Below are 22,150 nucleotides of genomic sequence, written 5' to 3'. Positions count from 1 at the left end.
CCTTAATTTTCTAAGAATTTAAATAGCAGTAGGTGATGGTGGTATTTCACCCTATGTTTCAGATAGCAATTTCATTCCTACCCAGGGGGATATCAGTATTGCTGAAACACAAACTATATCCTGATTTGAGGGATTTGAATATTCAAGTGAAATAGAACAAGATTTTAAATTCTTCTCATTCCAGTTTGCCCAAATATTGCCCAATCAAACGAAACACCTCCTCAGACTTTGCCCATATTCAATCACAAATTCTTGTGTCCTTAGCCACGTGGCTCCTGCACCTGATCTGTGACCTCTGACACCTCTCTAGCTGTGCAGTCATGCTCTGTTAGGGCTTTCATGTGATTCCTTTTCCTTAGGCTGCTTTGTGCTGCTTTATTTATCTGCCCTTCTATACCCTCACTGTCTCAGCAGTGCTTCATGACAGAGGCTGCTTTACAGGTTCCATCCTCACCTACCCACCAGGATTTGTCCCACTGGCCACCTCTTCCAGGGTCTCCTGGTGCTGCTCTACACTCCCGTGAACAGTTCTTTGAGTCATCTGCAACATTCAGCTTTACTCCTGCTTCTCTCTAAATGGTGAATCTCAGAAAAACCAGCAAATCCATTTTACAAGCGTGTTGCCATGGTAATGCCACATCTGGATCTTGTTCCTGTTTGTACCTGGACCTGTACAGGTACATGCTGTAACCAAGAGTCTGGAATCAGAGAGCAGATGATGATTTTGATGGAACAGGGCAATAAGTCATAAAGCACATTCTGAACATGTTCTACACCCTTCTGGGTCTGCCCTTGGCCTGCCAGCTGACAGTCATGACCCAGGTTTCTATAGGCTAAAGATACATAAATTACGAAACCACACGGGGGACAGTCAGTGAAACCCTGGATATCTTTTCTCAAGGTGATGGCAAATAAATGTCACAGTGTGGATTGAAAGGGCAAGAAACCTTAACTAGATTCATGCCTAGCACAACAAATTCCTGACTGCAAGGCACAATCCCACACTAGACAGACCTCAGCTAGACTTCTCTGAGACTCTGGTTTGTTTTGTGTGATGAAAGGAATCTTTTCAGCAGGTTGACTACCTGTTCCATTTGACATTTTGATGCCAAACCTCTGTGAAGACAGAAGTAATTTGTTCTGTTCCTTCTGAGTGAGCCCCTTGCTGGCTCCTGGGTGTGTGTCACAATGATACTGGGGCAAATGTGATCAGCCAAGTCTGTGGAGCACAGAGGGAAGGTGAGAACTGATTGAGGGAAAGTCTGCAGGGCTTTGCAAGGAGGAAGGGTCCCCAAGGGGCAGTTGGAAATGTGAACTGCAGTTTGTGTGTGTGATTGCTTCTCTGGCAGCATCAGCCTCCTCTGTTTATCTAGGGTTTGTGGCTGATTGCCCCAGCCCAGTGCTGTGGATTCCAGGCCTGTGTCACCTACCCCAGCACTTCCCAATGCACCCTGAAAACATCTGTGTTTGTGCTGATGCTCCTCACCAATGCCTGAGATATTTTCATTGCTGTCAGAGCATTTAGCCCAGACACTGGTGCACCTTCCATGCACCAGTGTGTAAGCTGTGTGTAAGCTCTGGGAATTTCACTGCACAGAAAACAGGAAAAAAGTCCTATTGTCCAAGATGCTGATTAGTAACAGATGGAGAAAGTGCTGGCCAGAGGTTCAGGGCTGCTTTTACCCACTTTTCTGTGGCAAAAGGATACTACAACAAACAAACAAAAAAATCCTAAACCAAATGCTTATGCAGAAGTAGTTTCTTTGATTTTTGTTTCGCACACCAAGGGTCGTTTTCATTGTTCTTGCAAATTTGACTGGCTGCTTATGCTTACAACTGCTTTGCCCTCCAGCAGCTCCAGCTGCTCAACACTGGCTCCAAAAGTCCCTGCCCAGCATGGGTCAAAGCAGAACTATGGATCAGGGGACAGAAAGGCCCCCTTTGTGTGCAGGCCTGGTTGTTTTGCTTCAGGTTGACTCATGCAAATGTTCCAATGATTCAGAAAGAGACGATATTTGGTTATGGAGACATGCTGTGCTGGGTCTGAAGTTCATCAATTCAGGTGCTGTTGTTGATAATTGAACCTTTGCAACTAATAGTCACTTTTACTCAGGGTTTTCAAGGTTTTTGAGTATTATCCTGTTAAGTTGGCAGCAGAAGAGGTTTGTAATACTGCCAGGGACAAAATCCTCTGCTCAGCATGGGAGAATTTTGGATGTAATCCAGGGCCACTTTTCTTCAGATGGACTATAATTAAAATTTCATAATACCTTCTGGAGGTGAGATTTATGTGCAAATCAGGTACACAGGCACATAAAACCTTTTTGGCCAGTGTTAGAGGTTAGAAAGGAGACAGCCTGTTCCCAAACAGCTTATTATTTTGAACTTCCATGGGGCTAAGTTCCATAAAATTTTAGGAAAACACAAACAATAAGAATACCATTCATTTTGAAGGGATCAGGATTAGAGCTAAAGACAGGACTAGCCTTGTAAACTTCTAAGCTACTTTTATAAAATTAGGTGCATTTCTCTGTGTTTTGGGTCAGTCCTCAGTTAGCACCTTTAGAGCTGCTGGGATGTCAGGGTTTTTTTTTTCCCTTGTTTCTTTTTTTTCCCCAATGTATTTCTCCCTTGTTACGCAGTGTACCCATTCCAGAATCATGTAATCACCCAAACCAAATCACTAAGAAGTGATTGGAGAGAAACATTTCTAAATTAGATTATTTGGCTCCCAAATTGCATCTTCCCCCTCTTCCCCCACAACTGATGCAATTGCAGCCATGATCTATTGATGACCAGAGGAGATGAAAGCCCTCAGAGAAGCTGCCTGTGCTTGATTAATGCCCGAATCTGTCCAGCCTAAGGAGAGGGTCCTTAATTTAAGTAAACAGCAGAAGAAAATAAAAAAAATGTAGAAATTTGTAGTCTGTGTTGAAATCCTCCCACACAGGAAATCTCTCATCGACTTTTGTATTTCTTTTCAAATTCTGTCTGTTAGAAAAGAGGTAATACAGTCTCAAACTTTCTTTCTTTCTTTTTTCAGTTACCTCCTTTCAGGCATTTCTTCCAAGTTGAGAGCCGAGATACAATGGTAGTCTTCGGAGGAAAATAGTTATGATGATTACTGAAGCCCTGGTGCAATTGTTCCTCCTTGAGAGTCACCAGTATTAGAGAAATTAATGACATTGCCTTAAAAAATGTGTTCTGGAAGCAGGTGAAATCTCTTCAGGCTGCTTCATCAAGCAAAGCCTTTAGGACAGTTTGACTCAGGCACTTTTTTCTTTCCCTAGCAAAAGAAACATTTTTCTCTCCCTGCACCAAGGAACTCCCATTATTCTCAGTGATTCAATTATTTGCAATGGCTTTATCTGTCTGTTAGAACATTTCTTCCTTTATTGTTACTTCCAGGACAGTGAATTGTTCAGCACTTGCCAATGGGTCTGGCTGAGCTGTGTTCCTTTGGCTTGACAGGGAACACACGAAGATATTCTTGAGGTGTTCTTGTCTCTTCTTATTTTAGTTGGGTGAGGTTGACTTTTTTTTTCCTTTTCATTTTTTCCTCCCCACTCACTCTTGTTGCTCATGTTGGAGAGAAATAAAGTAGAACAAAGGCTATTTCATTACACTTTCACTGCCAAGTAACTCTTTTGGAATGTGTTTTTGTTTCTGGAATGTGGAATGTTGTGTGCTGAGGAGAAAACAAGACCAAATAATTTCTACTCTGCTGATCACTGGGAATTTACAGTATGGACAAGAACTTTAAAATACCAGTAACTTGGAGTTTAAAAAGTTTCAGGAAAGGTTTTAAAGGAGAAAGAGATTTACTGAGATAAGGTTTGAGACTGATGGTGTTGGGGCTGCAGAGATGTCTGGTGCTGTCACTGACCTGAGGGTGCAGAGCAGTGCTGGGGGCAGCAGCAGGGAAGACCACTGCTGGCCACGTGCTCAGGCTGGGCTGCAGGACGGGTCACCCCATTCCTTGAAAGTATCCTGGTGGCCACAGCTCCCAGATTCCCAGGTGGTGAGTGGGGAGTTCAGGCTGTGGTGTCCCAAGCTCCCCTTGGCTGCCCTGGACAGGTGGTGGGCAGAGAGCAGGGTTTGACCTGGCTGTTCACTCTTTTGTCTTAAAAATACTCCTACACAGTAATTTTTATAAACACCCCCTGAAATGTCCCATACCTTTGCCTAATCACGTCATCAGATTATTTGTGGTACTTTGGAAAAAGTGCAGTGCCCCTATGCAGGGGGCTGGCCCAGGACAGGGGGAAGTGCCACAGCCCTGTATCCTGATGCCAGCATCAGATCTCTAGAGCAGGAGACACACTGAGACCAGAAGCCTGAGACTGAAAAGGAAAAAGGATATTTGCAAAGGATTTTGTGGTTTTTCTAATATCTCTTTATCTTTAGGACCAGCTCAAACAAACATCTCTTCCCAGACACAAATTCAGCTTCTTTTCTTCCCAGCTTTCTTTCAAATCCAAGTGTCACACAGAGTCCTTCTAGACCAAGCTGCTGCCACCTGCACTGTGCTGGAGCAGCAGCTGCAAGGCAGCCCATTCACTTCACCAGGGATGGAGCTGCCTGGTGGGAGCTATGGGACTACCTGGTGCCACAGGGGGAGCATGGGGAATGGTTTCTGGCACCTGTCCCCAGCTTCTGCTCTCAGCTGCGAAGAACTGCTCTGAGACCACCTCCTGCTACATTACCCAATGCCAAACACAAGGAACAGCAGTTTGGGCTCTGATTTTTGCTCCTCCCAAGGTCTCTGTTTCCCTGAACTGACTGCTGGTACCACCCACCTGGCTTCCCCCAGAGGCAGGACACAGGCAAAGAGAAGAAAGGCTGGGAGGTTATGGAGAGAGGGTCGCAGCTGTGTAATTTTACATAACAGCACAGATTTGGGAGGTTTCAGCTGATTGTACCACAATAACAAACTGTTTTTGTGCGCCTGATGGAGCTGCAGTTGGTCTTTGCTCAGAAATGGGTCAGTGAGAGGAACGAGCTGTTAGCCATCACCCTTCCATCGGGGCAAGCAGTGAAGCTGTGCATTTTCCTTTGAGCTCTGCAGTTGGTTACCATCTCTGCGAAGAGGTGCTGAGGCACGGGGTGGTGGGAAATGTTCCCAGGGTTTAGCTGGGAAATGTTCAAAACCCCTTTAAAACCAGCTGTGCCCCTGCTACAGACATCCTGCCAAGCTTTCCTCCAGCTACAGCCCTTGTTTGGAACTCACTTCTGAGCACTAACATCACTCTTGAAGCTTGCCAAGGAGCCTTTTGGAGCCCACAGAGTCAGGAGGGCTTTCAGGAGGGGCGCCGACGTGTCGGTGTGCCGGAGAGAGGTTTGCCCTCGGGGTGTGTGGTGCCTCTGTCCCTGAAGTTTTGAATGTTGAAAAGAGATGTGAGTATTCACAGATCATCCGGGAACGTGGCGTCTGGCATCTAAAGGAAAAAGTACATGTACATTTTCCTTTCTTTCTTGCAAGGCAGGAATTGTAGTGAGTGCAGATGGGGCTGTAAGGAGAGAAAACAAAGTAGTGGCTAATTCTGCTTTTCCTGGATCAGTCAGATAAAGAGCAGTTGAAAAGACAGAAGGGAATTAATGCAAGAAATGTTCGTTTTACTAGGAATGCAAACTAACCAAAGCTGGAATAGTAATCAGTGTTTCCAAAATTTAGCCCCTGAAATATCTGAAGAAATGAAAAAGAAAAAACCCCTCCAAAATTCAAGAACGAGTAAGAGGCACTGAAAAAGGCTGTGAATGCTTTAAGGGCAAAAGAATCCCAGTGGGAGATGCGAAGACTGGCAAAGATGTGAAGGGCACTGTGGAGTAGATGAGTGCTGGCAGGTGTGGGTGAGGAGTGATGTCTTGGCTGAGCTGCTTCCAGAGCCCACCTCCCCGCACCATTTTTCCTTCTCACTGTCAATCTACCACCACTGTCCTGCCTGAGGGACCCCTGCACTGGGCCATGTCCCCTGGAGGCATTTGCCTCCTCCAGCTCTGTGCCAAGACCCCAAACTCAACCCAAACTCTGGGCTGAGAGACTGAGGTTGAAAATTTTGTTATTTTAGGGGAAGTATTTGCTTCTGAAATATAGCAAGGTATTTTTTTTTAATTGAATGGGATAAAATGGATTGTCCATAGCTAAAACTTCAGATTTTTGGTGATGACATTTATGTCCTGTCTTTCATTCAGATTTTCAGTGAAAACCCATAATTTTCAGAATACAACCTGCAGAACACCACCTATTCACTCTCTGAAAAAGGAATCTGCTGTTCATGGGTGGGTTTTGGGACTGTGTGTTGATGGCTCATGGGATCCTTGTCTTCAGAAGTGTTTTCTTTCAAGTAATATTTTATCTTATGCATCGCTTATTCAAGAACCTTGGCTCTTGATTCCTGTTTGAACATTTGTAGCTGCTAGTAAAGTCAGACTGTTTTTGTTGTTGTTGTTGTTTTTCAGAAACTTCAAAGTAGTTTTTAGTCTGATTCATCCTTCCAGAGGAGTTTCCTTCAAACTAAGGGAAAAAGGCTTGACAGAGGCTTCCAGAGCAACTCTCCTCCCTTTGCCAGCATGAGCTGTCTCAGGAACAACCCAACTGGCTTTTTCTCCTGGTACTGAATCCTTCGGGAAGTGAAAAATGCCAACATTGCCTGAACCTGGCAGTGCTTACTTCCATCTCCTGAGGGACCATAAGTGACAGTTGCCATGTCAACTCCCCTGTACGTCCTGCCTCCTCTGTATCCACAGAACCTTCTTTGCCAAGAGCCTTTGCTTCTGGATTTGTGGACGTCAAATTCCATGTCCTGAGCCAACAGAAACTCCCTTGGCATTACTTTACAGCTATTCCATAGTCATAGGGAATAACTTGAAATTTTAGAATATTACTTTGTCCTTTCAGCTGAAAACAACATGGCTCCACCCTCCTCGAGCTCTTTGCTGTGTTGCCACAGCTGGTACTTGCTGTGTCTCTGGCACAGGGAATTAGAAAGAATTGCAGGTACAGTAGAGAAGTCATGGCAAACCATGAAAGTCAGGTACATTGTATTGAGCTTCATGAAGACAATGGCCTGGAGCTGACTCTTCCTCTGGCTCTTGGGAGTTCTTCCTCACCAGGTGAGGGATGCTCAGCTAACCCAGACTGCTCTCCAGGAAGGGATTGTGATCCATTATACTATAGAAGTTGGATCCAAAGCCATGCAGCTGCTCCCCAGTGTTCCATTTCACTGTGAATAATTTAGATGTCAGGCTTTACTGCAGAAAGGCTGGTCTAGTGTGTATTTGAAGAAGCCACTTCCAGCTCCTAAGTCAAGCATCAACACCCTGGTGTCCCAGACATGTCCTCCATTGTTTGTTCCTTCCTGTCTGTCTGCAGTATGACAATGCAATTACACTGCCTCCAAGAAAGCTCTGAGAATAAAAGCTCAAATACTCTTTCAAGGGGATGTAATTTGAGTATCTGGCAGAGACAGTCTGTGCCCAGCACCTTCCTTCCACATTTTTTTCCCAACAAAGAGAGATTTTCTCAGGGTGAGAACAAAAGCCATTTAGACTTTGGTAAATTTACCACACTGAGAGTGGTAAATGTTATGATCTTGCCAAAAAGTCTGCCCTCAGTCCGTGAAAATACTTTGTAAAAGCTGGATTATAGCTGCAATGGTTCTTATACATAAAGAGGGAGAACACAGTGAATGATGTGATTGGGATGGAGGAAAACATAGGTGACTCTTGTGTTGCTGTCGGCTGAGAGGATCTTTCCCTCCCCAGGAGCCAAACCTTGGCTCAGTTGCACAGAAAGGCATCGTATGCAGTGTGGTTTTGAATGGTTAGCACCTGTCTGAATCACAGAACAGCTTTATTTGATGTATTACTGGGGAATTCACTCTGTTATCACCAAATGTGGTTTGTTTATTAAGTCATATTATCAAATCCATGAAATGTCCTGGAAAATGCCTGTGTCTGTTTGTCCCATGTTTTCTGAGTCACAAAAGCAGGACTAGTCATTGCAGGTGAAGAGGAGTACAGTGTCCTAAGTGTACTAAAGCAAACATGAAAAAAGTAAGAGTTGCAGATTCATGGTTTATGAGAATCATGCAGAGTCATTTCTAACATACCTTTTGAGTGAAATAAAACCTCAGGGGCTGGTCTATAATTCTTGTTGTTTCTGTTACTTATCAAACTTATTCAAACAATTTCTGTCATTAATCAAACTTGTATTTAACATAGAAGAAGATAAACAATAAAATTCTCTAGGGCAGAGAAATCTTGCAAGAAGATGCATAGTGCAACAGATATATTGAATTAAATTTTCCATGTTTAGACTTGACAGTTTCAGCTGTTGAATTTTCTCGCTATGGACGAGGCTCAGGCACTGAAACATCCTGTCTGCTTCAAAGTTGCTTTCAGCTCTGAATGGCAGAGCAGAGACATTTTCTTTTTCAATCCAGGAATCTCATTATTGCACCAGCAAACCTTGGTTTAGGCTTTGCCAGGATCTGTGTGCTCCCTGCTTCCTGTGGCACAGCTCCCAGCTGGTAGGAGAAGAGATTCTCTCTGAGGCTTGATGCTTTCTTGGTGGGTGCTCTGGACATCAACTCTGTGTCCTGAGTGCGGACCCAAAGTGGAGCAAGCAGCAGCTCTCTCCTCCTTTCCTGAATGACATGGGAAGCCTGCACTCAGCATCAGGAGTGGAGCTGGGAGTGGGGAAGGATGGATGGAGAAGACAAGATAAGAAGCCATAAAAATGCACAGTTGGAACATGATGGGAATATCTGCATTAAGAAAAGTTTCCTGAAATCGCAGGATTTCTTGTCTGCAGTGTTGTGAAGTCTTTATGTAGCTCATAAATATGAAATATAACAATCTGCAGGGGCCTGTGGGGACAATTTTGTTCAGTTTTTGAGCTCAATACTCCAGTCTTGAAAGCATTTTCTGTACATCTTCGTGGGAGCAGACAGAGACAATCATTTGAATGCATGTACCCACTGAGCCTGTAGTAACATCCTGGGGACAAAATCTCCATTCCTATTATGATTTGCCTCATCATTAAATTCTGTCCAATAATGGAGATGAATCATGTCTTTAGAACTCATTTCTTTAAAATTAGCTTAAATTCAGGTGCAAGTGCAAGCAGCCTCGACCCTGGATGATTTTACATGCTGCACAATGAGTGTGACTGATGAATTATCTCCCTTCTCTCTGTCAGGCAGGAAAAAGTCCCTGGAGAGAAGTACAGGAAAGATTCCATGAACCCACCAAGGTCAGAGGCTTGTTCCCAACAGCCCCCTTAGCCTCTGTGAGCAAAGACAATGAACTATGGCAATGACCCGTGAAAATGCATGAAATCTGGTGTTTTAATGTTCCCAAGGATCTGAATTTTACAGCATAGCTCTGATTTTTCTTGCCCTCATCAACACTGATCTGTTGATAAGATTATGTTAGATCACATTAGATCTGTTCAGAAGATGGATATGCATCTCAACTGACATTTCAGCCATCTGACATTTCAGAAAAGCACTAACAAGGAAAATGCTAACTAATCTCACAAGACTGAAAATTTACAAAAATTTGTCTCTCAAGTAGTGTCAACATGTGAAAGCCAAAATCTTCTATGGAAACAAATACGGCACAATTCACCTGGATGAGCTGGCAAAAGTACATTTCTCTCTTGCTTTGTCTGTCTAACTGAGAGGAGCTAGCACCAATGCATGATGAACCCCAAAGCCTGATTTGAGCAGCTCAAAATGTTTGCAAATGAATAATAACTGCAGCAAACCAGCGTGTGATTGCCGAAGTGTTTGTACCTGCAACAGAATAAATCTGTTCTGCAGCAATATGGGATGAGAGTCACTCACATGTGGCACCTGGGACATCTCAGTGCTGTTGGGTTTGTGCCTGTACAGCCAGTGCTGCTCTGATGCCTTCATCCTCCTGATGCAAAGCAGGGAGCATTGCAAAGGGGCCATAGAGCAAAGGAGCCCAGGGATGGAGCTCTGTGTGTTCCTGCAGCCTCTGCCAGGCTGCTGCAGAGATGCAGGTGGGAGCCTGAATGCCCCGGGGCTCAGGGCAGAGCCCAGCCCAGCCGGGATGCAGAGAGTACAGCTGGCCATCCTAGGTGCCCCCTGGGCATGTTGGGCCACTGCTCTTATTTGTCACATTGTGTTTCACTTTTCACTCTATCCTCTGTGCCACATGAGAGCAGGAAGGGGCTGGGGCCAAGCACCAGGCCCTCAGATGTTCTCTGCTAAAACTCTGGGGTGAAGAGAAAGAGAGATGCCACACAGCAGTGAAGATGCTTCACCCCCACGTAGCTGTTGTGCTGAATGCCCAGAGAAGAGCAGAGAGCTGACGGGGGAGATCATAGCAAATCCACCCTCAATTTGTGTTATGCTGCTCTCTGGACCTGCACATGTCAGGCTATGCTGTTGCCGACGTGTGGGTTGCGATACATCTCAGGAAAAAGTGGGAAGAGATCTGCCATTGGCTCCTTCCTGTGCAGTGTGTCATCTGGCAGCTGTGTATATCACAGGGAACACAGGGACCACTCTGCTGCTGAGCAAAGCTGCTTTGTCAGAGTAGTCAGAGATATTTGGAGAGGGAAAAGCAAAGCAAAAGGCAGCCCTTGCTTTTTTGTTTCTGCCAAGCTCTGAAAACTCTTGGGAAAAAGAAATCTCATGGATTAAGGACTATGTGGAGAACCAGTAAAGCAGATTTCCAAGGAAAAATTGCAGATTGAAGAAGAAGAGTGCCCAAAAGGAAATATTCACTAAGATTTCTTCCTTGGTGCAGAGAGAAAGTGTTCGGGGATCTCTGATATTTCAGCCTCTGAATCAGCTTTTCTGTGGGGGACATATGGGATTTAAGAAGGACAGCTGACAGGGAACCTCTGAGGTGAAGCTGACGTGTCCCCAGCACAGGCAGAAGGACCCATTTATCAACTGTTTTCTCAAGTTTGCAACCATGGGGCAGATTTTTAAAATGCAAATATGTGTGTTTGCTCCTGCAACCACTGGCTTTAGCAGCTGAGCTGGCAGAAGGCACTGACGAGTGTGTGGCTGGACCAGGGCTCTGCTGCCCCAGCCATGAGACAGCACAACTGGTTCCCCTTGAAGTACATGCCCAAGCCCTTCTGGAGAGCAGAGAACCACAACACGACCAACTTCTTTTCTGCACTGTACGGCTTCCCTAACAAGTCCTTCTTCCACAGTGACTTGAACCTGGAGGATCTGGGGGACTTCAATAGTGGAGCCAAATATGAGGGTGAGTCCCAGAGCCGGACCGTGAAGGCGCTGCTGATTGTTGCCTACTCTGTGATCATTTGCATCTCTCTCTTCGGCAACATCCTGGTATGCCACGTGGTCATCAAGAACAAGAGGATGCACTCTGCCACCAACCTCTTCATTGTAAACCTGGCTGTTGCTGACGTGATGATCACCACCCTGAACACCCCCTTCACACTGGTGAGCCCCGTCCAGCCGTGCCTGCTGGTGTCTGTGTGTGCCTGTCAGCTGTGTGCACTAGGGTTGAACGGGCTGGGACCAGACTGGTATCCAGACTTACTTTTGCCCCCTTTCCCCTTTTGCCTTCTGGAGAGGGTACAGCCATGGCCCCCATCCCAAACACCCCCTGAGCAAGTGGAGCTGAGGGCTCATGCCCCCACCTCGCAGTCCATTGCAGGGGTCACCCTTGCTGCAGCTTTCCATCTCTCTGGGCAAGGCACAAATCTGGGAGCCTTTTTTGCCTGTAGATGGGGAAGGAAGTGGGGACAAGTTTGACATAAAAAAAATCCAACTAACAGCTGGTTTCCTATGGAAACAACATGAACCAGGTCAGTCCTTGTGCAACATCTCGGGCAAGTGCTCAGGCTGCACTGAAGAGTGTCAGTGGCATGTCCCTCCCTCGGCCACTACAGAGGGTTCTTCCTGGAGCTAATAATAATTTTCTTATTTTCAGTGACAAAAAATTTATATGATATAAAAGAATATTAAATGGATGAGGTGGGAAAAAACTAAAGATTAGTTTCTTACCCCACTGTCACTGACTGTAAATGCCATGTAAACAGGACTCTGCTCCTGCATTTGACTCCTGTTCAATATCCTCCTGCTTCATCCCTGCCCTGAATGACCTTCTGCCTTATAAAAGCAGGTCTTGAATTAGCTATTTGAATTCACCCTTTCTTAAACTGATGCTGGTTTTTTGGTGGGATTTCCCTGCCTTGCTCTGATGGGATTTGCGTCCAGTAACTTGTTCGGGGAGATCCTGATGCCCTCTTGTGTGTTCACACACCAACAGCCACACACTGGGCATGTGTAATTAAATTTCTATCAGATCTCTCAGGAACGAGCATCACATCAGCTCCAGAGATCCAGCACACTGCTCCAGTTCAGTGACAGTCAGTGCTTGCAAGAGTCACCCCTGTAGGGAAATTAATTAGATAAATTGAAAACAGATTAGCTAGTCTTGACTAATTTTCTGTGGACAGATGCTTTGTAGTAAATATACTTTACTTCAAATTAGCTTAATCTGCAGCAAAATGAGTGACATTAATTGTAATTAATATTACACAGTGAGGAATAACAAGGGAATGAGGCAATTTGGCACATTCTCCTCTGCAGAGAAACCATCACCAGTAACACCTCTCTGGGGTGAGATAGATTCTGTGGATTTCTCTCACTAAGTTTGGAGACCATGTAGCTTTCAGCATCCACATGCCCCAAAGTATAATGTTTTCTGGGAGGCAGCTAGTGTGCCCTGCAGAGTCTTGTTGATGAGCAGAGCTAAGATATCTTTACGTGTTCCAGAAGGGTCATGGTAAATGTACAAATGTACCCAACATACACAGAGCACTGCTCAAGCCATTGGTTTGTCCAGTATAGTAAATCTACCCTCAGTTTTAGACTCTTTTGCAAGGTCACTGTTTCCCAAGGAAAAACTGAGGATAAAGTACCTCCAAAGCCTCAGGAATCTGTATTAAAGCATATCTTCTGCACTGTGCACCTGGGAAGCCAATTTCCTTCTCTTCAGGTACTTCTCCTCTTAATCTGATGTTGTCTGTTCTTCAGGTGAGGTTTGTGAGCAGCACCTGGGTTTTTGGAAAGCTGATGTGTCACATCAGCCGGTTTGTTCAGTACTGCTCTGTCCACGTGTCTGTGCTGACCCTTGCTGCCATTGCACTGGACCGGCACCAGGTATGTTGAAGAAACCGACCCTGTGTTTGCTAGAAAATAATGTGCTAAATACATGGTTGTTTCCTCCTCAAATCCTAGTATCTGGAAACCTTCACTGTCTTGAGACTTGGGGAACAGAGGGGAGAACTCTAGCTTTCATGGCAGTGGATAAAAACCCCATGATTTTTACAGTGAGTGTGAAGAAAAATTGCAACGGGCTGTCCAGAGAGGTTGTGGTTAGTGGGAGTCTCTGTCCTTGGAGATATTGAAAACCTCAGGTCAGTGCCAGACACCCTGGTCCACTCCTGCTCTACCTGAGGCAGTGGCCTCATGGGCTCCCTGCCCTCCTCAGCCCTGCCTCAGAGCACAGCCTCACCAGCAGGGTGGGGATTAGTGCTGAATTTCAACATCAGACAGCCCACATGTTCCCTCCACACGGATTCATGAGTCTGTCAGCTCTGACACTTGCCCCATTCTTTGCCTAAGACTGGAAACTAATAAGAACTATGTTAACTCGTCCAGTTCAAGGTAAGAAATTCTCTCCTTCTCCTCCAACCTTGATACTTACCAGCCATGAAGACCTTTCAGGTCAAGCAATGTGTACAGATTGAAGGGTTTTCATTAAGATAGTTTGTAATTTGTTCTTTGGCTGATGAGTACTGTATGTGGGGAGGCCAGATCCAGAAAAGTGAGCTCTCAGGCAGACTGGATTTCTTGCAGTGCTGGAGTCACTGAAACAGTTGCTACAGAAAAGTAGCTTTAGGTGACAAATTCTGTGTCTGGATGAAATTCAAAACAAGAACTGGCTCCATCTGGTGTCAGAGAATCACAGGGACTGCCAGAGCACAGAGCACTTCTGTCTTTTTTACTACAAAGGGTCTGACACTCTGCCCATTTTATGTGCAATATTACAGCTCCTGAAATCAAAGTACTTTAACAGTGATTCATTTTAATCAGTAGATTCTGGGTTGATTGCAAGTCATGGCTAGGTATCAAGATGTGTTTGTTTAATTAAGGGCAAAAAATACATGCACTTAAATCCAGTGGAGTGGGTTTCTCAAGGCTGGAATGAATTAATATGGCACAAGGACATAAAGACAGAAGTGAGGAGATGTCCTGGACAAAAAGAGAAACCAATATTTGCCTCCAAAAATATTGCTACCCTGAGAAGTACCACAGCAGACAGATACACTGGGGGAGTTGTATAACTTGATTAAGTAGGTATTTATAATGGGACTAGAAACGACGTGCATAAAATACCAAAGGTTTCATCAGCCAAGTGATCATGTGGATGACATGATAGGTCTATTTTTAATTATTGTTTCATTGCCTAAGATAATCCTCCACAGTGCATATAGCTCAACAGAGATCTCACCACCGTGGTCTCTGGAGTTCTGCTGATGGGTCACACAGAATGTGTTTCCCTGCTCAGGCTCTGGGCCAGCAGTAACACTCAATATGTGCACAGCTCCATGCACTTACCAGCCCTTGTGCTCCCTGAAGTCCTGTAAAGAGAGTCTCTCTGCCTTTTAACACTAAAGAGACGTGGAGCTGCTGCTGCATGTCACATGCAACATGGTGTTCAAAAAGTGATGAAGATGCTGTAAATCCTCAAGAGCTGTTGTTCTCTGCAGGTGATCATGCACCCTCTCAAGCCACGCATGTCCATGGTGAAAGGAGGGATTTGCATTATCATCATCTGGGTTATGGCCAGCTGCTTCTCACTGCCTCATGCCATTTATCAGACTCTGACTAGGTTTTATATTGGGTAAGACATTTACATATTTTCTGTTGTTTTATGTTTGCAAAACCCCAGAGAAGCCAGGGCCACACTCTTCCATCCATGTTATTAGAGCAGAAAGAGAGGTGAAACAGAGATGTTTTTGTTCCCTTTGCATGGTTGTTGTGTCTGTCACAAAGGGACAATGACAATTGATGGAATTTATTCCAGGCTGGTTCATTAGTTGTTTTGGGCTCAGAGATTCAACCATGTAATTTGGGGGATGTGTTTAAGATAACCTTCATTGGAGCCAAAGCTCAAACCTAGAGTAAAATTTTCCATTGAAAGTGGCACCTGCCCATGACACCAAATGAGTTCTGCTACCAGTACGTGTACTGAAATTTGTCTGAATGTCTGAGATGTTTGTCCTCAGATGTATGCAGCTGGTAGTGGAGCTGAGAGCTCTTTCTCTTTGATCTTCAGAAACAGAACCATCCGAATGGTCTGCCTACCCAGCTTCCCTCCTCCTGCTGATCTTTTCTGGAAGTATTTGGACCTGACTACATTTGTTCTCTTGTATGTTCTGCCCTTGCTTGTGATCTCCATCACGTACACCATAGTGGCCAAAAAGCTGTGGCTGAGGAACGCCATTGGGGACCTCACTATGGAGCAGTACTATGCCCATCAGCGGAAGAAGAAGATGACGCTGAAGATGTTGATGGTGGTGGTGGTTGTGTTTGCCGTGTGCTGGTTTCCCCTGAACTGCTACGTGGTGCTGATCTCCTGCAGGGCCATCCACAGCAGCAACGCTCTGTACTTTGCTTTTCACTGGTTCGCCATGAGCAGCACCTGCTACAACCCCTTCATCTACTGCTGGCTGAACGAGAGTTTCCGCTCGGAGCTGCGGTCCCTGCTGTGCGTGTGCCGGCACAGGAGCACGGCTCAGGGCCACGCTCTGCAGCCCATCTCCCCGCTGTTCCGGCACACCAAGGCTGAGAACTGCCAGTGCAAAAGAGGCAGCACATGCCAGAAGGCACAGACACCCTCCAAGAGGCATTCTGCAAAGACGGACATAACCAGTGTGCAGCCGATTGTGGCAGAAAGCTGAACCCTTCATCTGACAGCTGGGCAGCATCACATAGGGATTGCAAAATCATGGGGGATATGGATTTGGAAAGGCCTCTAGAGAGCATCAGGTCTACCTTCTGCCCACAGCATGCAAACTTGAACCTTTGACTGGGTCATTCAGGACCTTGTTCTCTCAGGTATCAAAATTCTCTAGGGATGAATTGCGTACTTGTGGGCTCCAGAATGAGAGGTGTTGAGTGAATTTTTCATTGGAACAGTCAGCAAAAATGAAAAGAATTATTTAACAGCACACAAAGCCTTTCATGGTCTAAGCAAACATGGGGAATGCTACACTGGTTATACACACACTAGCTACTCACTGTGGCTTGATGTAAACCTGTTAGGGCTTTAGCTTTGTGAATTGACATTACTTAGGCATAACATCTAGATTATTTTCACTTTCACTATTTTATTTTTCACCAGTCCTCAAGAACTGTGTTCTTTGTGGCTTCCCTGCCAGTCTGGCAGCCCTTCCCCATTGGGTCACCCTGTCTCCCTGTCCTATAGTTATCCTGTGGGCAGCAGCAACCTTTCAGCACCTCTGGAACTGGGGGTTCCGCCTTTGCTGAGATGGAACCAGCATTGTGTTGGTTCCATCACAGTGGAACAAAACAGACCTGCAGGTTTTCAACCAAAAAGGCAGGAGATGGAAGAAGTTTAATCTGTAACATGTAAATGGTCATGTGTTTGCTACTCAGTTAAACTGAGTATCTGATAATGTGCCACAGCATTCACCTCAGGCACAGATCCTTGTGTTCCAGCTACACTGCTGGTGGCAGGGCACACTGGCAGTGCTGGTCCTGGTCCAAATGGTGCCTCTGGAATACCTGGGATATAGAGATACCTGGGATTCCTAGGGATGTGTCTGCCTGACAGCTGCTGCTCTGGGGGCTCACACAGTGGAGCCAGCCACTGCATTACAGAGCTGAGTTTGGGCCACTAGTGAAAGAGACCTGTGAGAGCACATGGCTAACTTCAACCTATGGCTATGAAAAGCCACCAAAGTTGTGTTTTCCTCTCTCTCAGAAAGAATAACCAGTTTCTTTCTGTCCATTCTGCACTGGCTCAGCCTTTGTGATGGTAAAGGGTTGAACTGCAAAAGACAGTGGAAAGGAAATGAGCTTCAGTCTTCCCCTTAAAAATACTCTAAATTACAGCTCTATAGCTGAGCTCCTCCACCCAGACTGACAGCATGTCACAGCTGCAAACCTTCTTGAAAGGCTGCTTAAATTTGGCAATCAAGATGTTTTGATGGGTACAAAAATACGTGACCTGAGAATGTATTTGTATTTCAAAAAGAATCTGTGAAGGAGAAAGAAAGAGTAAGAGTGACACTAATCTTGCTTTTTCCTAAGTTATTGTGGGAAGGAGGGGGACAACAGGATCTGGAACAGGAACAGGGACAGGGACAGGGACCTGGTATGGCTTGGGACACCGCAAATCCCAGTGGCAATGACAGTACTAAGGTTTCAGTTCTGTGCTCCCATCTGAGGCACAGAGATCTCTTTTCCTTCACATCTGCAGAGGAATTACTCTGCAGAGGATGTGCTATGGGGAGGAAATGGAATTAGAAACATCTCTTCAGAGAGCAAGTACCCAAGGCTCAGATATCAGCTCTGACCAGGTGAGCTTTCAATTTGGTTCAACTGGAGTGGAGTCGTGCCTGGAGCCTGGCACCACAGAGGAGTACTAAAACCTTTAATTCTGTGTTACAAGTACTTACAGCACAAACCAAACATTACTCCTAAGCTGGATGTTTTACTGTCTGGAAAACTTGGAATCCATGACACTGCAAATAGAATTTCCCTACTATTACTGTCTGAAGGTTTCTATAAACAAAAGTCTCTTCTTAAAAAACCAAACCAATCAAAAATGCAAATAAACATTGTTTCTGTAACTTCATAAAATTTATTCTCATGCAAATGCTCTTCTCTTTACATTGGAAAAAATCAATGAGATTAAATAATGCAGTTTGAATGTATATCCCAACCCACTCCAAGAGAACTATCAAACTCCTTACCCTGGGCTAAATAAACCAGATTCTGTTCTTGCCCTTCATCCTTCAGCATCCCTAAGCTTTGTGTGAATGGATAGATGGTGCAGGCCAAGGTTAAACCCACAGGCTGCCTGTTTCACCATGGCAGTAGGCAGACATCTCTCACCTGGTAACAGCTTTCCAAGGGAAGGTTTGCTTCCAGATGAAAAGCTGACATTGTTTCCTCATAGCACATCCCACGCTGATCCTTGTGCAGCAGCGCTTTCCTCAGTAGGAGTCTGCAGTCTGGCAATGTTGAGCTGCCTTAAAAAACATTGTTTCTTTGAGGTGATTGTTTTTGTAAAAGTCTGGCAAACTTCCCCGATTACACAACCTCTCACCGGATGCTTGTGCTTTAATACATGCTCTGTTAAAATATCTGTGTGGTTGTTATACAGCAACATTTGATCCACCGATGTTGTTTGGGGGATAACAGTCAAATAAAATACTGGTTCAGCATCCTCCCTCTTCTCTGGGTTTTGTGTAACTTTAGAGTTACGAGAAGGAGATAATATTCCCTCTTACAAGAGGATTCACAAGAAAGCATGGACTGCTGTTCGTGGCAGACATAAACCCATGACCAAAACTTTTGTCTCTATGTGTTTTGACTTCTTTCAGCATGAAAAGCCCTTTGCACAAAGAAGTGCTGTGGTTACCCAGGTGGGGAGTCAGCCATGGACGTGCCCTGACTGCAAATGCTGTTTCATTGCCATGTGCTTCCCTGCAGCTTGTGCAGTCAATAGCTGGTCCCAGCAGCACTTTTTGCCTGGCACCTCAGTCCAGGCAGGAGCATGGAATACTTTAAGGTCTCCTTGAATTTAATTGGTATTCTCCAATAAATACTTCCATGAGGAGAAGTACAGCCCAATCTATCGCTATGATTCAGGGTGGCTCATGTAATGACACGTAGAACTCTGATTTCTTCGGAGGGTGTCATAGATTATTGAGAGACAGACTCTTTTACGTAGTGTCTCGGTACAATCAATATGATTGGTCATTTAGAGCAACACCTTTCGACCATCTTCTTACAAGTAAACAAGTTAGAAAACCACCAGGTGTCAGGAGGATTGTATCGACAAGACTGTTTTGGATTCCTCCTTATGATTTCCCAGGCAAGACCGACAGAGTTCTGTACCTGGCCTGCCCACGGGCTTCAAGCCACTGCTCGAGCCTAAGAATCCATGTTCTGACCACTGTCAGTTCCCACACCAATCGATTCCTCGTGCATTTCTCCCCGGTGCTTCTGCTGGGATGCTCAGCCATCCCTTGGCTCCCTTCCCCTTGTTGGGGAACTTGTGCTCTCCCTCCCTTGCCTGACCGCAAGCAAACAGGGCAGGAACCATGCACAGCCAGTCAGCTACAGCTCTGCCACACATGAAAACTGGTCATCAAAGTCAGATTTGTTTGGAAGGGGTAACAACTTGGTAACAACATGTGCACTATGACTGTTCCAGACCCAAGCTCGTTGGGCAAAGCTGCAAGTAAGGCAGCAAGAGGTCTGGTAGGTAACTGGTCACCAAAAATGCTACATCAATTTCCAGCTACACATCTACTGGAAACCAGCAATATGCCAAACACAGAGCCCTGCAGCTACATAAAATAACCCTTTAGCATTCAAAGTGTTAAAATCAGGTGACTACACCAAAAGAAGGGAATATTTTATTGCCGTCTTTGAAGAGCTGTTTCTTATATCTCCTTTTGAAGAAGCTTTTCAAGCAGAATAATGAACCTGCAGCTGTGGATCATTTAACTGGCCCTGATGAGCTTTGTGCAGCTCCACAGAGGGTTCACAAGCTTTTTGAATCCCTTCCAAATGATTAAAATGGAAGATGTTGACCTGGGTTCACTTTGATATCGCCCAAAGCACTGCAGCACCCTCCAAAACCAGACCAAATGGCTTTAGTTTGAAAAACAGGGAGATGTAGGAATAGGAACGTGTAAATCAGAGGAATAGGAAAGACATCCCCCCATGGAGGGTTCCTCTCACTCTTGCTTTAACTGTGGTAAGAAGATTCCTAAGAGCTAACTCATAAGGTGCTCTGTCCCCCAACCCACAGTGTTGAACACTCCAGAGGGGTCACCTGAACTAATACTCAGTTTGGGATTGTTGCTATTGTCAAAGAGTCCACTGCTCATCATGCAGGAGGTAAGCTTGCCAGTGAAGTAATTATTAGCTAACTGAATAACTATTAAGCTGGTAAAACCAAGTTACCTGGTCTGACACTATACTGCTGCTGTGGACTTTGGCCATTTTTAAAAAATTTGATCCCTGACTCAGGTACAGGAATTGCTTCTTCTTGATGATTTTTCCTTACAAGAGAAGTGTTAACTCACACAACTATTTTTTGCACAGAACCTGGTACCTCAGGTGAAGAAGAACGGGCCTGGTCTCCTACACACCAAAATGAGAAGCCATTCTTTTTTTTTCCACAGAAAGAGAATTCAGCTTTCTCAGGTGGAGAATATTCTTCTGTGGCATCTGCACTGACCCTTAAATGATCCTGAATTAATTTTCATTTTTAATATTCCTCAGTCACTATGTGGACAAGAGTAAGTGGGGTGTGAAGAGGTGAAGTGGGGTGTGGACAAGAGTAAGTGGGGTGAATCACATTCACCTCACAGAGACCTGGTGTGAAGTGTCCCTCCAGGATGTGTGAGGGCAAGGGGCTGGGCAAGAGTGGCTACCACAAAGGGAGAGGAGAGAGGCTTCAAGCACAGGGACACTGCAGGATCAGGATGGAGCCTGGAAGGGACTGAGCTGCTGGTGGCTTTTGGGAAGGCTGAGAACCCTGAGGGTGACACCTGCCACAGATTGCATTCCACCCAGTCTTTCACCCACTCTAAATCCAAAGGCCGGGAAGAGCAGAATCTATTTTTCAGCTGGAATGTGTCACACTGAGGTCCTGTCATTGCTGAAGTTCTTGTGATTCTTTATAAGATCTGAATTGTAAACAGGGCTTTGTACAGGTACTTTATACACGTGTGCTGGCTCAGCTGTTTCACCTCTGCCTGTCTGTGAAATGCAGGGATTCATGTCTCCAGTGGTTTCTTTACTCCTGGAGGTTTGCTTTGCAATTTTCCAGACTGTGAGGCGTTGAACAGAATTCTCCCATGAGAAAGTGCCCCTACCTCTGCCCACTCAAACACGCCGTAACCGGGGTGTATCCTGTGGGCTTTGCCCTGCAGATTCCAGCTCACTCCTGCGCCAGAGCAATGTTCAACATTGAGTTCAATAAGCAGGAAAATACACACGGGTCTCATGACCACAAGCGGTCTCGGGGAGCCCAGAGTTAAGGTGCCGATATTTGATGACCGGTGCCGACCGAGAGCCACCGGGAAACGCCACAACAGCGTCGTTAAATGAAGAAAGCGACCCGGGGGGAGCGGGAACGGCGGCGGGAGCCGGGAGAGGGCACCAGGAGATCGGGAACGACGGCAAGAGCGGGGAGAGGGCACAGGGGCAGCGGGAACGGCGGCGGGAGCCGGGAGAGGGCACCAGGAGATCGGGAACGACGGCAGGAAGGTGGCGAGGGCACGGGGGGAGCGGGAACGGCGGTAGCCGCCAGGGGGCGCTGTGGCACCGCCCCTCAGGGCCGCCTCACGGCCCCGCAGCGCCCCCTGGCGGCCCGCGGCTCCCGCCCTGCCCGGGCGCGGCGCCCTGAGGGCCCGACCGGGAAAAGGCCCCGGCGCTCCCGGCACCGGGGAAGGGACGGCCCCGGAGAGGTCCCCGTGACCCGCGGCGAGCCGCCGGGTTCGTCCCCAGCCGCTCACCCTGCCAGCGGCACCCAGCCCTCACTGACTGCCGAAGCCGGCAGTACTCCGGGTGAACGGGGGTTTCCCGGAGAATTTGAAAAATCGTATCAAAATGTAATTCAGGGTTTGAGAAACACCGTGCGGGCTTGGGCACCGATGGGAGCTTCTCGGTCATCTGTTACAGGAGAGAAGAATGTGATATGTGATGAAAAGTGTGTGCATGTGCCTGCCTGTCCCTGGGGGCTCTCCTGCTGTTCCAGAGGCGCCGGGTGCCGATAAACCTGGCACTCTGCTCCTTTGGGACGTGCCACAGTGACTCTGCTCATGCCGGTGCTGGCGGCGTGAAGCTGT

General features: G+C 46.1%; 1 protein-coding gene across 1 annotated transcript; it reads left to right on the top strand.

The window, feature by feature from the left end:
- Window positions 1-11,078: 11,078 nt before the first annotated feature.
- LOC136373695 (G-protein coupled receptor 83-like) lies at window positions 11,079-16,007 on the top strand. Its single transcript, XM_066338654.1, has 4 exons — window positions 11,079-11,456; window positions 13,059-13,184; window positions 14,798-14,931; window positions 15,367-16,007. Exons 1-4 carry the CDS (start codon window positions 11,079-11,081, stop codon window positions 15,989-15,991), a joined length of 1,263 nt encoding a protein of 420 aa, XP_066194751.1. The 3' UTR covers window positions 15,992-16,007.
- Window positions 16,008-22,150: the final 6,143 nt, after the last annotated feature.

This window comes from Sylvia atricapilla, chromosome Z (genome assembly GCF_009819655.1).
Source record: "Sylvia atricapilla isolate bSylAtr1 chromosome Z, bSylAtr1.pri, whole genome shotgun sequence".
Taxonomy (NCBI): Eukaryota; Metazoa; Chordata; class Aves; order Passeriformes; family Sylviidae; genus Sylvia; species Sylvia atricapilla.
Note: the sequence above shows the minus strand (reverse complement) of the source record. Positions and strands in the feature narration are given on the sequence as shown.